At 41.0% G+C, this 16348-nt stretch overlaps 2 protein-coding genes across 2 annotated transcripts; both read left to right on the top strand.

Moving 5' to 3' along the window:
* Nucleotides 1–1215: 1215 nt before the first annotated feature.
* On the top strand, nucleotides 1216–9978 carry cry1b (cryptochrome circadian regulator 1b). The gene is made up of 11 exons (XM_076088756.1): nucleotides 1216–1937; nucleotides 4092–4200; nucleotides 4591–4733; nucleotides 4859–5043; nucleotides 5159–5247; nucleotides 6091–6231; nucleotides 6454–6765; nucleotides 6899–7050; nucleotides 7498–7700; nucleotides 8230–8367; nucleotides 8988–9978. The coding sequence occupies exons 1-11, from the start codon at nucleotides 1780–1782 to the stop codon at nucleotides 9068–9070; spliced, it is 1713 nt and encodes a 570-aa protein (XP_075944871.1). The 5' UTR covers nucleotides 1216–1779; the 3' UTR covers nucleotides 9071–9978.
* A 135-nt stretch (nucleotides 9979–10113) lies between these two features.
* On the top strand, nucleotides 10114–15292 carry LOC142947278 (dihydrofolate reductase). Its single transcript, XM_076088757.1, has 6 exons — nucleotides 10114–11122; nucleotides 12919–12968; nucleotides 13242–13347; nucleotides 13477–13603; nucleotides 14005–14120; nucleotides 14586–15292. Exons 1-6 carry the CDS (start codon nucleotides 11022–11024, stop codon nucleotides 14674–14676), a joined length of 591 nt encoding a protein of 196 aa, XP_075944872.1. The 5' UTR covers nucleotides 10114–11021; the 3' UTR covers nucleotides 14677–15292.
* Nucleotides 15293–16348: the final 1056 nt, after the last annotated feature.

Raw genomic sequence — 16348 nt, 5'->3', positions numbered from 1 at the left:
TGGGTCTGTGGAGCAAATGTGTTTTGACAGCCTGCTCCAGGGTGATACAGTATGTTCCTCTCACTTCAGCACAGCACGTTAGCCTATAAAAATAAGTAACTTGTACCATTTTTAGAGAAGTATTTGAATGACCCTGTAATGACACTGAGCGTAGTTAAAATCAAGCATTCCTTGTGGAGTAGAGAGATACCTTTAACAAACAAAGAAAAAATTGAAATTAATTATTGCCTGATTTGCCATGAGGTATGAATAGAATGTTATTTAAAGAGTAGGTCTAACCTACTTCATAATTCACAATCCTACTGTCCAGTTTAGCTTTCATTTTCTTCATTTTCACAAATCTCTATGCTGAACAGCTGAGAGACATGTTTTTATAAGGAAGGTCTAGATACAAACCATAAAACATCAAGCCCTGGGGCACAATGCCAGTCCCTCATTTTACTTTTCTATGCAAAGCGATATTTTTTATTTCACCGCTGTAAGCACATGTATTCAAATAAAACTAAATGATGTCTTACAATTACATTATTACATGAAGTCAGATACTCATTTGCATAGACAATCAATGAATGTACAACGATGTAATATAATCAATTTAACGTGCTGATGAAGCATTTTTTTTATCAGGGATGAGCTACTGCTTTCTATGTATGTTGACATCTCCAAAATAATAACAACAGTACAATATAATCTATATTATTTTAGAGTTGATTTCCTCTGTGTCTGTAAGTTTCCTAGATATTATAACTAGAACGGTGTTATTATAACATACTGTTTTATTACTATCACAGTGGGCGCGGTTGGCTGTGCTCGACCAAACGCTCAGCGGCAGTGCTGGCGGTGCGATCCCCGTGCTAAATAGAGCCAGGCTTGCCTTCTCGGCATGTGCTCATCCGGGTACTTCTGGGTCCACCACGTAACCTCACGTAACTCGACCTAAATCCTCAGATTAGTTTCCTTTTACCAGACACTTTAGGGGATGTCTTTAACTCATGTAATGCTAAAGTGCACCCATAACACAAACCGTTGAGAGAATACGACTGATAATCGGCCTTTAGATCATTCACAACAACAGCTGCAGATGTCACGTAATCAGCGGTAAGAAAGCACATTATGTACACGTGACAGAAACACGTTGTATAACAGTTGAGGCTGACCAATCAGAGCGCTGCATTTCTCCCCGCGTAGTCTCCTTGGTCGAGATGTTGAAGGAGGTTTTGCTTGTCAGACGTGTTTACCAGGCGTTACAATGTATCCACTGTTGTAATTACCGTGTTATCGAGGTCGGATGTGCGGTATCTTATGTGTAGACTACCGTTACATGCGGAGACAAACCGGAGCTATTTCAGCGTTTTCTACTTTTTTTGCGAGCGAGTAGTTACATGGGCTTCACCCACGCCTCGCGCGACAGCTAAAGAAAAAAATACATCATTTTAAACATCGCTGCTGGCTGAAAACGTGTTTCTTCTGAACGACTTTCCGTTGAATCAACGTCCATCGTTGCTACTGGTCAAGAGTTTGGCCGTTTTTCTCGCGTCTGCTGTCCCACTCTGCAGCTCAGGAGACGCACCTCTGTGTTTGAGTTAATGGAGCACGGTTAAGGTCTGACCAACCAGTACCACCACCGGTACCACTCCTCCACCAACCCACTGACCAGGTTCAAAGCTTGGACACGGTTGTGAATGGACACTTCACTATTTTGCTGTTTTGTTGTTATTGGGAATCCCCTACCCTCCTTGTTACACAACTGGGAATAAATAAATAAATAAAGCAAGCGACATGGTGGTCAACACCATCCACTGGTTCCGGAAGGGACTCCGGCTGCACGACAACCCGTCTCTAAGGGACTCCATCCGGGATGCGGACTCCCTGCGCTGCGTTTACATCCTGGACCCCTGGTTTGCAGGGTCCTCCAATGTGGGCATCAACAGGTGGAGGTAAGCTAGACGTGAGAGCGAGGGGGAGTGATAGGTGGGTGGAGGGTTAAACAGAATATTTGTCTGCACCTCACCCCAGATAACCCAGTTTAACTCTGCTTATCCATCCAATGGTCTCACTAACACTGACTTAACCACCTGTCTGGCTGTCCAAATGAGGCAGATGTTCGCAGTTCTGGATAATTCCTAGGCAGTGTTTTTGCACATTCTTTACTGTGAAACTAGATATTAAAGAGTATAACTAATGTGTAATATGTCCCACTCATCTTAATCAGTTATACCTATTGCTGTTAAAAGGTGTCTTGCTGCAAATCTGGCATCTGTAACAGACAACATGCTCTATGATAGCTTCTAAAATTGTATCGGGATTTATATCTTCACACCATTTGGTGTGTTTTTTATGCTTTAGATGAGTTGGACACAACAGCTAAATGTTGCTCTATATAATGAACAGTTCATGACTTTGTAAACAGTCTGTGTTTCTCTCAGTGTTTACATGTCACCATGTGGAGGTCACCATATGGTCACTCCCCCCTGAGTTGTAAACAAGTAACAGCAAGTTTTCACAGAGTGCCGAAAGAAAAACACAAAAGGTCTAACATAGCCTACAGTTTACTGAATGAAACCTGTAATACAATCTGAATATTTAGTTTACAAACCTGTCCATAGACATTGTTTTATTTGACCTTTATTTAACCAGACAGGATTTATTCATTTGAAGTCCTCGTGGTTTTGATTAGGCTGACGTATCCTGCTTTATAATACAAAGTACAATAATACGGGATGTTATAAAAGATGACTGGGACTATTTGTCTTCTTCGTTCCAGCAGGTATTAGTTTTAGTTTTGTTGTCAGTCCTCCCAATGAGGATCAATAATCCACAGAGCGCGATGAGCTTGGCATCTTCATTTCTTTCCTTTGGATTCAGCCGTCGGCATGATCGCATCAGTTAGCCACCCAGTAGCTTTGGTAACGTTCTGCCGACAAGGAGCTGCTCATTTAGCTAAAATACAACTAATGGAAATGAATGATAACTATATAAAGAGATGTATAATATTCAAAGAGAGCGAATTTTACAAATAGTCTGACGTTTTCCTCGAGTCTCTCCTCTGCTGACGTTCAGATGGCGCATTGTATCATTGGCCTCGTATTGTACCGCTGTACAGTTCAGTATGAATTGACTGTAGTCCATAATTCAATTAATTTGTAAAGAACCTGCTTTGACCTGTATGTCCTGTGAGGAGGTGTTTAAGGCAGTAAGCATGCCCTATACCACGATGACAACACGTGTTTCCAAGCTTACTAACTCTGATGCTCAGCCCTAAACGGAAGAAATTGGGTCAGTGTTATGGTGATTACATCATCACCACTACTTCGACCTACATTAAACGCACACACCCACACTCACCAGACCCTCTTTATAAGTCAGCTACACCACCTACTCATTTACCGTGAGCACACTATCTCTATAGATTGTCCAACATGACCGTGGGCACATTCCCTTACAGATGGCACACTCACCGTTGTGTTAAGTGCAGTTGTCTGTCTGCTACTGCTCTTGGTGACATTATGCCAGAGCTGTGTACTGTGTGTGTGAAAAGACTTCACCAGCAGAGGGCTGCCTGTTCACATTCAAACACCTCACTTTCACGCACTCTCTTCATTGATGAGAGATTTTTGTTCTGTAGCCTTTATGTAATACTTTGTAAATATCACTGATAGTCACAATTTTAATTTTTTATTTTATTTGGTCATTTGTGCACATGAGCCGTATGGATATGTCTTTTATTTTAAAGTTTTGATTAAAAGAAATAGCCCAAAGGATTATCTATCGCTAAATCGGACATTGTCAAAAGTATTGTTGCGTACTGTAATGATGGAGGCTGACCAATCAGAGCGCTGCATTTCTCCCCGCGTAGTCTCCTTGGTCGAGATGTTGAAGGAGGTTTTGCTTGTCAGACGTGTTTACCAGGCTGCCGCACCGCTGTACTTTAGAGCAGCTTTCAGGCACTTTAATTCATCCTTCATATATAATATAGTTTTGTTTTTGTGTCTATTTTCTTAGGCAGCATAACGGAACTACAAACTGCATTTCATCTTGTAACCCTCTGGTTTATAATCAATTAGTTGACCATCCTGTCTGCTTGGTTCCAGGTTTTTGTTGCAGTGCTTGGAGGACTTGGATGCCAGCCTGCGCAAACTCAACTCCCGCTTGTTTGTCGTCAGAGGCCAGCCTACAGATGTCTTCCCTCGGATTTTTAAGGTATGATCGATGTCTTCTACTTTATGCTTTGTAATGAAATAAACTATGCTTTTTGAAATGATTTTAACATAATGTTATAGCTCATGTAGCAGTGGCTGAAAAACAATGGGAAATGTTTACGGTACACTTGTGCAATTGCCCTCCCAAATTGATTGCTTGAAAATTAAATACTAAGATATTTCATTTTTTTTTCAGTCATAAAAGTCGCCTATGACCCCAGCTACATATTAAGTGCCCTTACATGTTGTCTTGAAGCCAAGTTTGAAGTTAAGAAAACAATTTGTTGCTCGTAAAAAATAACATTCACTATAATCAATGTGGTCAGTCCATCGTTTTCATGCATGTCCTTACAGAATACAACAATGAATTGTATATGTTGCTGTCCCTCAGGAATGGCAGATTAACCGTCTATCTTACGAGTATGACTCTGAGCCGTTTGGCAAGGAGCGTGATGCTGCCATCCAAAAACTAGCCAGCGAGGCTGGGGTGGAGGTCATGGTGCGGACTGCTCACACCCTCTACAATCTGGATAAGTGAGTGACTTTACAATTTTAGTTGAAGCAAATGTCCCATAGTTTGAAACACTGTTGCTTTTCCCCTCCTGCTTTGAGTTTGTGAAGACTTGTGTTGATTTCCTTTACATTTGTCTTTCCTAAAGGATCATAGAACTCAACGATGGTCAGTGTCCTCTCACGTACAAGCGCTTCCAGGCCCTCATCAACCGTATGGATGCCGTGGAGCTGCCTGCAGAGACGATCACATCCGAGGTCATCAGAAAATGTGCCACACCCATCAGCGAAGACCACGATGACAAGTTTGCGGTGCCCTCCCTGGAAGAGCTTGGTAAGTTTTATTTATTTGATATATATATATATTCATTCATGCACCTAACAAACTTACAAATAATAATAATAAAGTCCCAGACTTTGAACAATTTTTGAATATTGTGCTTTTTCAGGTTTTGAGACCGAGGGCCTGACCACAGCAGTTTGGCCAGGTGGAGAAACAGAAGCCCTCATGAGGCTAGAGCGGCATCTGGAGAGAAAGGTAAAAATACATTTTACTACACAGTTTAAGCACAAAATAAGAAGTTAATACAGTTATGATTAACTTTAGATTGAGTGCTTACTTAGCTTAAGTCATTACATACTTATGGAGACTGAGCCAAGACACATTTCTAAATAGAAATAGACGCAGGTTGATGGTGATCAAACACACGAGGTCTATCTTGACAACATCAGTGTCAAAAATCTAAGAAGGTCTATGAACCTCATGTAACAGTTATCCGGTTTGTACAGTCATTATTAGAGTCAGAGATTCTTCATTCAGGTTTATTTTTATTTTTATTTTATTTTTATTTTTTTTGTGGAGCATATCAGCCGATTAATTGGCTAGCAGCTTTTTCCTGCTCCAAACTATTGTTGTTATATCGGCCTTTAAAAATCCAGTATTGGTCATGTGAATGTCTAGACATCTGTAGAGGCGAGGGAATCCAATCTTACTGTTGGTTAGATAACGATGACAAAGACGGAACGAAATGTAAAGCAGAAAAAATTGACCTGCAAATTGACCTGCACATTTCTTTGAAGTATATTTACAATCTTTAGATGCCATTTAGTCTAGAATGGGGGGAAAATGAGATCAGTTTCTTCATAGCTAAAAAACATTATGGATGACTAATGTAGTATTGATGAGACGATTCTCGGATTTGCACACACTGTGTTTATATGCTATATCACCATCAACAGCGTCTTTGTTTCGCCTCTTTTCAGCCTCAGTGTTTGAGTCCTGAGACTTAAATGTTTCACTTGATGTCTGTCATGTGTTTTCTCTCAGCGATCACAGTGGGATTATTTTAATCAAACGTTGACTTACCTTCTGTTTTTTCAGGCATGGGTGGCAAACTTTGAGCGTCCACGGATGAACGCCAACTCCCTGCTGGCCAGTCCCACAGGCCTCAGCCCCTACCTGCGCTTTGGATGTCTCTCCTGTCGGCTCTTCCACTTCAAACTTACTGATCTTTACAGGAAGGTATGAAGGACCACAGACAAGAAACAACACAAACATTTCATATTTGGAAAAAGCCATTTCACGTTTTATCATAATTTACTTTCACTCAGATTTATGTTGATGTGAGAAGCATAAGCTGAGGCACTACTCTGTGATATAGGCATTCAAATGACTACACCGTCTACATCTTAAAATCATGATGAAGTATAGCTTTTTCTAAGACTGCGTGCTCTATCTTATCAGGTCAAGAAGAACAGCACTCCACCACTTTCCTTGTACGGCCAGCTGTTGTGGAGGGAGTTCTTCTATACGACTGCCACCAACAACCCCTGCTTTGACAAGATGCAGGGAAACCCTGTTTGTGTGCAGATCCCCTGGGACCGAAACCCAGAGGCGCTGGCTAAGTGGGCAGAGGGAGGGACAGGCTTTCCCTGGATAGACGCCATTATGACCCAGCTGAGGCAGGAGGGGTGGATCCATCATTTGGCGAGGCATGCTGTGGCCTGCTTCCTCACCAGGGGAGACCTCTGGGTCAGCTGGGAGGAAGGCATGAAGGTATGAACAGAGAAAAGGGATCTAGTATCTGAGTATCTAATGTGCCTATCTGCTGCTGTCCTGATGTTTCTTGCTCTGATTGAAGCTACTAGCATGCATTGTCTCAACTGTCCACTGTCTGTGTCTTGTACAGGTGTTTGAAGAGCTGCTCATAGACGCGGACTGGAGTGTAAATGCTGGCAGCTGGATGTGGCTTTCGTGCAGTTCATTTTTCCAGCAGTTTTTCCACTGCTACTGCCCTGTGGGATTTGGACGACGCACGGACCCCAATGGGGACTTCATACGGTCAGTCAGTACTTCCATCTGCATCACATGAACATAAAAGCACCTTTCAAAAGCTCATGACGTCGTGGGTATTTGTGCTCCCTGCAGTCATTTCAAATGGAGAACTAATATCTCATTGTTAGCTTGTGCTCTTCTGTAGCCTCACATGGGGGGGACTGATTTGTCAAGGTTTGTCACAATATAGTCATGTGATGTAATTGTACAATGAAGCAAATTGTGTGTACTAATTTAAAGAGCCAATATTAATTTAGAAAAGAATGAGCTTTCACAGTCCGTATTACTGGACGTGAATAACTTCAAATCCACTGCAACATTACTACAACTTATCAGACAACACGTACGTGTATCTGTAGTGTGCTGCAATATTCTACTTTACCTTGTATCATGTTCCACACATCGTTTTTATCCTCCAAATCCGTCTTCATTCTCTTCTTTCTCTGCTTCCAGGCGTTATTTGCCCATATTGAGAGGCTTTCCAGCCAAATACATCTATGATCCTTGGAATGCCCCAGAGGAACTGCAGAAGGCAGCCAAGTGTATCATAGGAGTCCACTACCCAAGGCCCATGGTGAACCATGCTGAGGCCAGCCGCGTCAACATAGAGCGCATGAAGCAAATCTACCAGAAGCTCTCCAGCTACAGAGGACTGGGTAGGGACACGAACCAAATATGTAAAACCTCAGACTCACTCTCTCCTGCCATCATTGTAATGCATTTCAAAATATCTGGAAATACAGGTTGCGTATTTATACAGATAAAACAAAGTTTAAATGAAAATGGCTTTTCCTATATATAGTTCTGACTTTTTAGTCACTCACGCAATCCAGGATTCCCTATGAGACCTGTTATGAGACCCAACCCCATACACCACGATCATGGACTGTAGCTCTGAGAGCTTACTTGTTCTTTGATTCAGAGCGATTGCTTTGCCTTTTGACGAATGCAAATTACACAACATTGCAATAGAATACAGCACAACTAGATAAATGCTTCTGTTGTGCGATCGATAAGGGGCAGTGTGCAGATAAAACCCCAGTAATAGCTCTGCTGTTTTGTAGCAGCTATACAGGCACAAAAACATCTGGCTGTCAGATGTAGAAACACTTTCATGAGACCAGAAATATAGATCCACGGTTTCTTTATAGTTGTGTAAATTAAAATGTCTTTGTCTCCTTGCAGGTCTGCTGGCAACAGTACCTGCCAATCCCAGCAATGGTGCGAATGGCAGTAGTGTCGGAGGAGTCCACTCAGGGACCAGTCATGGTCCGGGAGGGTCCTCTGAAGGCCTCTCCACATATGCAGGAATATCTCGAACAGGTATGTAGGTTGGATGGTTAACATTGTCATTGGTTAAAATACAGTTCTTTGAATGTTAATACAGTACATACATTTCAAATTGTACAAGATACTAACATGTTATTTACGCAGAGTCATTACACATGGCTAAAACTGATACCCATGAAACTTGGGTCAGCTGGCAGTGTGATATCAAATATTTGCCATCCCTGGCCTGCAGGATTTGGGAACTGAATATTGAGCTTTATTACCGAACATGACTAAACTACTGCTCCCAAAACAAGCCAGATGTAATTACAGACATCTTTACAAGTACATACTGCACATAACCAACCAGTCCATGTATATCCATTCAGCATTTATTTATTTATTTCTTCAATGTTTGTTTATAACTTACAGAACACCGAAAGCATTCCCTCCTATTTTCCTCTACTTCTGTAGATAACTGCATAACAGTCCTGTCTGTTTTTTTCATGTGCACGTATACTTGGCCAAATGAAGCTGATTCTGATTCTGATATTCAAAAACAATAAAATGACCTCAGCCAAGTTGCTGAACTGCAAAAGAAAGTAACAGCTTGATAGGTTTATTCACTTCACTGTTCTAATTTATTGACTTTAGTGTTTTATGTTTTAATGCAGAAAGAGGTAATTCCACACAGAAGCGGCGCCGTGAAGAAGCTCCTCCCAAAATCAGCTCTAAATCCTGGAGGCAGAGCAACTAGTGTGCAAAAAGCAGAATACAAAGGGTCGCTCAGTCATCGGGATATCATCTTCTCCTGAAGCGCCCTCAGCTGACACACTGTAGTAACTGTAACTAACAACCATGGATAGATCAATAGATCCATAACAGGTTTTGGTCTCTGGATTGGTCACATCGCACATCTCAGGAACCATGGAAGGAATTCAGAGACAATGCTAACATTGAAGAGCGAGAACCCTGTAAAAGCGGAGTATAAAAGGATGAAAACAATTGATCTATGAAGTCTTAAAACCAATTGTCTTCCACTACAGTATGTAACTGTACAGCAGTTAAAACCACTAGTCATGATCACCAACACCCCACATCAGTCAGGCATTGGGGTGAAACTGTAATTCAGCGGATTATTAAATCAGCTGAATGTTTATCTAGGCTTCACTTCTCATATATAGTGAGCTGGATATTTTTTTTTTAATACCTGACTGCTTCGGCCTCTACATCTTGATGTGAAAATGACAAAATATGAAATCTCATTCCCATCTGAGTGATGGGGAAACAACAACACAATTTATTGTTTATGGCTGACACCCTCAGCCACTGTTGACACTGAGACATATGACCGAGATAACACACGGATGTTGAATATTAGAAGGAAGGCTGTCAGGTTTGACGATACAGCAGGCCTTAAAAAGACCATTTTACATTTTGTAAATATTTGTTTTAATTTCCAACTTTTTTTATATTTGGTTCTGTGGTTTCTAAACTACTTTTGTAAATAATGTGTAACCAAAACTCAAAGAGTTCCACTGTGAATGCATGTGCTTTTGTCTCCCAGGTGATTGTAAATGTATTATTTTTGTATAAAGAATGACCAAATTCTAACTTGTTTTTGAAATGGCAATAAATGACCTATCCTTTTGTTTTTTACTTGAACATTTTACTTGCAGTCGCCTGTATTTGCACTTATACACTGTATGTGAACTTGAGACAATTCGTTTGAGATAGTGTGTTGCATATCACATCATTTCCCACATATGTTTGTTTACCTTTCATCTAGTTTTCCTCAAATGTTGCAGATATTTATACAAATTTGAAGTAACCTATAGTAGGTCCACTGGTGGACTCGGAGGGGCGCTTTCAGTGGAGAAAACACAATGAAGTGACTTCTTGGAGGACCTTACAGTAGATGTAAAATGCTCTATGGTGCCTTTCCAGAGGAGAAAACAAAGTGTGTTTTTGGATGCTGCAAAGGTAATGATAAAACATGTTAAAGTGCCTTCTGGAGTGTGCTTCAATTGGAGAAAACACAAAGAAGTGCCATCTTAGATGCCTCTACGGTAGATAAAACATGATTAAGTGCCTTCTAGGATACCCTTCCAGTGGAAAAAAACACAATGAAGTGCCCTCTTGGATGTCCTTTCCAGTGAATATGTAGTGCACTAATCGGTGCCCTTAGATAGAGAAAACGTGATGCAGTATAGGCTGCTCTATACGTAGTCCGCTACTGAGTAGCTCAATGCTCAATTAGTTCATATTTTAAGTGTGTTAATTACCAACCTTTCTATTTTTTTAATCGGCGGCAATTCTCACATAAGATACCCAACCTTTGTCAGGAGTCTATCAAGTATTAAAATCTATCTGTGTGTGTTCTCCGAAGTTTATTTCTCTGCTTTTCTTTGCCTGCTCGAGGGAGCCAATAACGAATTACCGTGACCGTCTTGTGAGCGATGCAGTGGGATCACACGGTCGATGTTAGCTTCGGTGCGGGGAAGTTGGCTCTGTTGTGCTGTCGAGACACACTGTGAAGGTTGGAAGCTTAAAACCCCCTCGAGGATGCGCTGCATCTCCACCGTGTCCAACAACAGCTGACGGTGTCGGTGGGCGGTGATAGCTCAGATCAAGCCTCTATAAATTGTCCCCTCGCGCGTTGAGGAAGGACGGTCTTGTTTCTGTGATCGCTTGAGTTGGAGACAGACATGGACGGGGACAAAGTGCAGAAGAAGCCTATTCGCCTCATTGCAGCGGTCTGCAACGGCAGGGGCATCGGGAAGGATGGACAAATGCCCTGGGATTTACCGTAAGAGTGAAAGCGTTTGTGATGACGTCTGTTAAATGCTTAATTCTGTCAGGAAACGCTGTGCAGCCTACCTGTAATTAAGGACATCCTTTAACCCTTGTATGGTGTTCGGGTCTGTGGGACCCGTTTTCATTTTTTAGCAAAAGAAAAATGATACACTACATTTTGTTTTTTACTCAGACTCATTGGCCTTGGCTCATTTTCTGTGAAGAACATATATCAGAACAAATTTTCAATGACCACACACTGTACACACCCCCTGTACACATTTACATTACATACAGGATGTTTGGGTCCACTGGACACGGAGCTAATGAAAGTGTGGAAATTGTAGGTCCTGTGTACCTTCACTCTGTCCTCCTCCTGTCTGGGCCTGCTGTTACTATGTGTAGGTAAAATATGCAAAATATGGTAGGCTATAAAGATCTCGGCTGCCTGTGATGCCACTTCCTCATATGCTTGGAACTTACAACTATACACAGGGAAGACTGATGGAAGAGCCCCTGAGAAAAATCAAGGAATGAGAGTTGGACACATCACATGCGACAATTTTAAACAAAAAACGAGTAGCACTTTAATTCATAAATGTGATCTAACAAAGGCAAAGGGCAAATATTAACCATATATGCTGTTTATATTGCTTGGGATGAAGTAAACATCTTTTGAGTATTTTAACATTAAATAGTTTGATTGTGTTGAATTACAAACCCAAAAATGCAGCGGGTCCACCAGACCCACGAACACTGGACTTAGGTAAAGTTAGAAAGATATTGAAAGATTCGGACTTCCCGGTTCAATAAATCGTGAACGAAACGTTGCTAAAATACAGACGATACCTCCCTGTTTCGTTAATGATTTATTGAAGTCCGGATCTTTCAATATCTTTCTAACTTTACATTACCGAACACTGGCTGTATAACAACAATATGAACACCATACAAGGGTTAATACAGGTAGGCTGCTATGTCGCTGGACAGCTTGTAGTTCCAAACGTTTTATATAAGTTAGCCCATAAGCTACAATAGGCCTGCAACTGTCTTGATAGTATACATGTGTAGTGTAGCCCATCAGTGTATGCTCCCTTTGTGTGCAGCTCAAAAGAGAGTCAATAGTCTCCTGTGTATTTGATCAGTCTTCAGTCACATGTCTTTTATGAACTGTTTAGCTATTAGCTTGCATGTCATTCTCTGCAAACCTCAAGGTAAAGTTTTAAAGAAAAGTTTAAAGGCTTTTAGCCGATGAAAGCAGCTGCTAATAATGCTTTTCACTAGTTGATTAACTAGTCCATCAATATATACCAGTGACGTGAGTAATAATGCTTACTTTGTTGGATCAAAATTACATGATGCAATGAAACGGGCGTAAACACCTGTGACCAGAGGAATGCTTGGTATTTTTAACTGAAAAAATGTCAAATGAAGTTGTTAAAATTGTCATTTAATTCCTGATTATGTGGTTAATGAATCAAAAATGCTGCAGCACTATAGTTGCAAAGTTAACTGGTATGCCTTCTAGCAGCAGCTATATGCTGAAGTTACCAGTGATGTCAAGGTGTAGTGCAGCAGCAGTACAAGTGGGGAGTATAGTGGTGCAGTAGAGCAAGTAGCAGCAGTACTGCTAGACAGTATAAAAGTGGTGCCTCATGGGGAGTAGCGTTATGTTGTAGAACTGCACTGTATTCACTAGGGCATCATTTGCTCTGTGTGGAAACTATAAGCAGCAGTACAAAGGGTTAATGAGCTTGGTAACGGAGCTGACTGTTGTTGAAAATAATATTTAAAATGTGACTCTTGCAGATCTGAATTCCAGAACTTTAGGAACCATGTCCTGGGGGTGTCGAGACCAGGTAATCCTCAACGTCAATATTGCATCATATTAAAGCCGCCTTATATAGGGCTGGGTTTTATTCCAAATGTATTATATCTCAATATTTATCATGATATGAAATTACATAAACCATGATACAAGATTTTATCCATATTCACCCCTACTTGATGACATTAATTTGGTATTTGAAACTGTCACGGTTTTGAAACCCTGCCATGTGCCACAACAAGACACGTGAGAGCAGCAATAGTTTGGACTTAAGTGTCAAATATCTAATTCTTATCTGTTTCAGGAAAGCTGAACTTGATGGTTTGGGGAAAACTGTGCTGGTACTCCGTCCCAAAACCTGATTTTCCTCTGGCCAATGTGCTGCATGCGGTGCTGAGCACAACAATGGAGTGAGTGCTCGCTCACACAAATACCTGCAGCAACAAGGGCAACAAGATATTTGGGGCCGTCCACAACAGAGCCTAGGTTTTCATGGTCACTCGTCCTTCTCAATCTAACGGAGATATCTCCCCTTACAGGACGGTTCCAGATCACGCCCACTTCTTGTGTCCAGACTTGGACAGTGCTGCCCGTCTGGCTGCACAGCCCCCCCTCGCTGACTTGATTGAGACCATCTGGGTTGTTGGAGGGACGCAGGTCTACGAGGTAAACCTGAGCATTGAGCTTTCCCTCACGCATGTTTCCACAAACCTGTTATCCAGCATTCCCAACTTCACTTCACCCAACTTTGTTTTGCATTGGTGTGTCTGTCATTTGGTGAGCACTAACTTTAAACATGCTATATTGACAGAGTAACAACCTGTAGTTCAGCATGGATCTGACCTCTAACATGAACTCGCAGCAGCAGGGTTGGTAAACAGGTGTGCCAAGTGGAGCCGCAAAGTTGTGTTGTGCAGCTTAGATTCCTTACTTCTTATGTCAGTATGTTTCCTCTCACATTAAAAGATCATTCATATCTCGTATTGTGTTAAAATACACATGGAAAAGCCCGGTTATTAGTACTGTTAATGTGACCGAGTTCTCTGTGGCTTCTTGTTTATGATCAGGATGCGCTGAAGCACCCGTGGTGTGACTTGGTTTACCTGACAGATGTCATGGCAGACTTTGACTGCAACGTTTTCTTCCCTGAGTTTGACACAGAACTCTTTAAAGAACAAGAAGGGTATGTGTTCATCTCATCCTCAGATTGTTATAGAGCAGGTTGTTCTAACCACTGAGGCTGAATGTGCTGGTGTTGAAAGGTTAATGGTTACGAAAGCGTGATTTTTACATGCAAAGTTATTTTATACATGTCAAGCCTCCCTTGAGAGAGTTGTTAAATTGTAACTTTCAGAATGTTTTGGTTTAAATATTTCATCTAAATAGGATTTACTGACATCAACACTTACTTCAATTACACTGAATTTGATTAGTTAATTAGCAAATAATGTTCACTAAAGGTAGCTTCTTACCTTGGTTTTGGTATGTTCTTAGTTTCTATGGTTTTCTATTATTCTACTTTACTGTGGTTTTCTTCCACAATGAAAGCTCATTTATGTATAGATATTGTTTATCCATTCAATTATTGTATTTGACACCTTTTTGCCCCCTTTTTTTTTTTTTTTTTTTCTTCTTGTTTCCAAACTAGATTTCCTGATGTACCGACTGGAATCCAAGAGGAGAACGGCATTAAGTACAGATTCCAAGTATTCAAGAAAGTGACCGGTGACGCGGTGTAGACCACTAACGGAGAGAGTGAATGTCAGAAAATGCCTTGAAAACCTGTCGCTTTATTGCAGAGTCACCTCCTGGATAGACTGTGGAGACACGCTGCCAAAACTCAAACCTGCAGTGCGTCGTCATATCTTTGTAAAAGCCAAAGTCTTGCTAACACACTTTGTCGTAGTCATTGAGCATTCCAGTGTAAATAGGACCTTTTTATACTCTTTGTAATCAATGAGATACTTTAAACACAGAAACTTTAAAAGTGGTCCAGTTTGTCGAGCCAAGTCTTCTTCCATCGCTGCTGCTTGGTAGGACATCATGATCTACTTTTTTTTTTTTTTTTTTAAATCCCCTGCCACCCTCTGTTGTCAGCATTCGCATCTCGTCATCCTCCTCAGCAATATTGCAGCTGCACAGAGAATATGCTTGTCAGTCGGCGGCCTGTGTGGATGACAGCTTGTGCTCTGGGTAGCTCAGCAGATCTGGTCCTTTCCAAGCCAACATGACAGATGCCCGCTTAGAAAGCCACAGGTGAATTGTCCTACTGGTTTGTTTTCTTTTTACTGTGTAGTCTTTTGTAAATCTAGGAGGTTTTTCTGAAAATAAATCAAGTTTTTAATGGAGTAACAACTGAAATTTTGTGAATTCATTTTTAACTTTATTCATCCGGTGGTATGTGATCCTTCTGCCACTAGATGGAGGCATATCAATGTGACAACAAACAGAAAGCCAACCTATATGCTGGTGACTAACGATGCGTACCAGATTTTACCACCAACTTTGATAGATTACACAGGCCATTAACGGTCTCTGTACCCTCTACATCCCTCTACGACTTTACTACATATCGAAGTTATAGATTTACAGCGATTACATGCAGGTTTGAACATGTAACAACAAGTAAGATAGTCATCTGTTATGACTCTGTCAGCACTGTCGATCATTAAAACAGGATCAGCAAGAAATCAACAAGTATATTTACTCATTCAAGGTTTGGCAGCCAGGGGAAAAACATTGTGTTCACATGGGAATATGAAATAGGAGACAAACTGGTACAGGTTAGAAGCGCTTTATTCACATTTTTTGGATGAAATGGGTTTATCCAGAATATAACTTCAATTTTTTTTGTTTATACTATTGTTTTATAATGAAAAAGCTGTCATAAAGCCATGATGTTACATACTCCGGTACAGCAGGTGGTAGCTTGCAACTTTAAAGCTGGTATTTAGTCCGCCATTTACTTGAAGAAGAAGAAAACTCCCTGCAAGAGGAACTCAAACTGCAGCGTTGGTTCAGACCGGTGGAGTGAGGCAGGTGCACACGTCTTTACAATAACCGTTGGCGTCAGTGCAGAGAGAAGACGAGAGGGCAACATGGTGAACCTGTGTAACATGTAGTGTTTTCATGTATTTCAGACCTGCTTCCCTGTTGGGTTGAAGGCGGCTGTTAGTGTGGAAGTTTTTATTGGACTTGAATAGTTGTAATCCCCAGATGACTAAACAAATGTTTACCATTATGCACAAATATTTCACTATACATAAACATATCTACCCCCCCCACCCCACAGCTTTGCTATTATGTGTAGTTTACTTTGCAAGCACGTATTTTAATTTCAATCATAAATGTAATGGGTGTATGTGTACAAAGGATAGCTGCATTAGTACACATTAAATAACTTTTGCACAT

This window comes from Anarhichas minor, unplaced genomic scaffold (genome assembly GCF_050575085.1).
Source record: "Anarhichas minor isolate MPS153535 unplaced genomic scaffold, ASM5057508v1 ptg000011l, whole genome shotgun sequence".
NCBI classification, from domain to species: domain Eukaryota; kingdom Metazoa; phylum Chordata; class Actinopteri; order Perciformes; family Anarhichadidae; genus Anarhichas; species Anarhichas minor.
The sequence above is the reverse complement of the archived record's forward strand: the minus strand, read 5'-3'. Positions and strand labels throughout refer to the sequence as shown.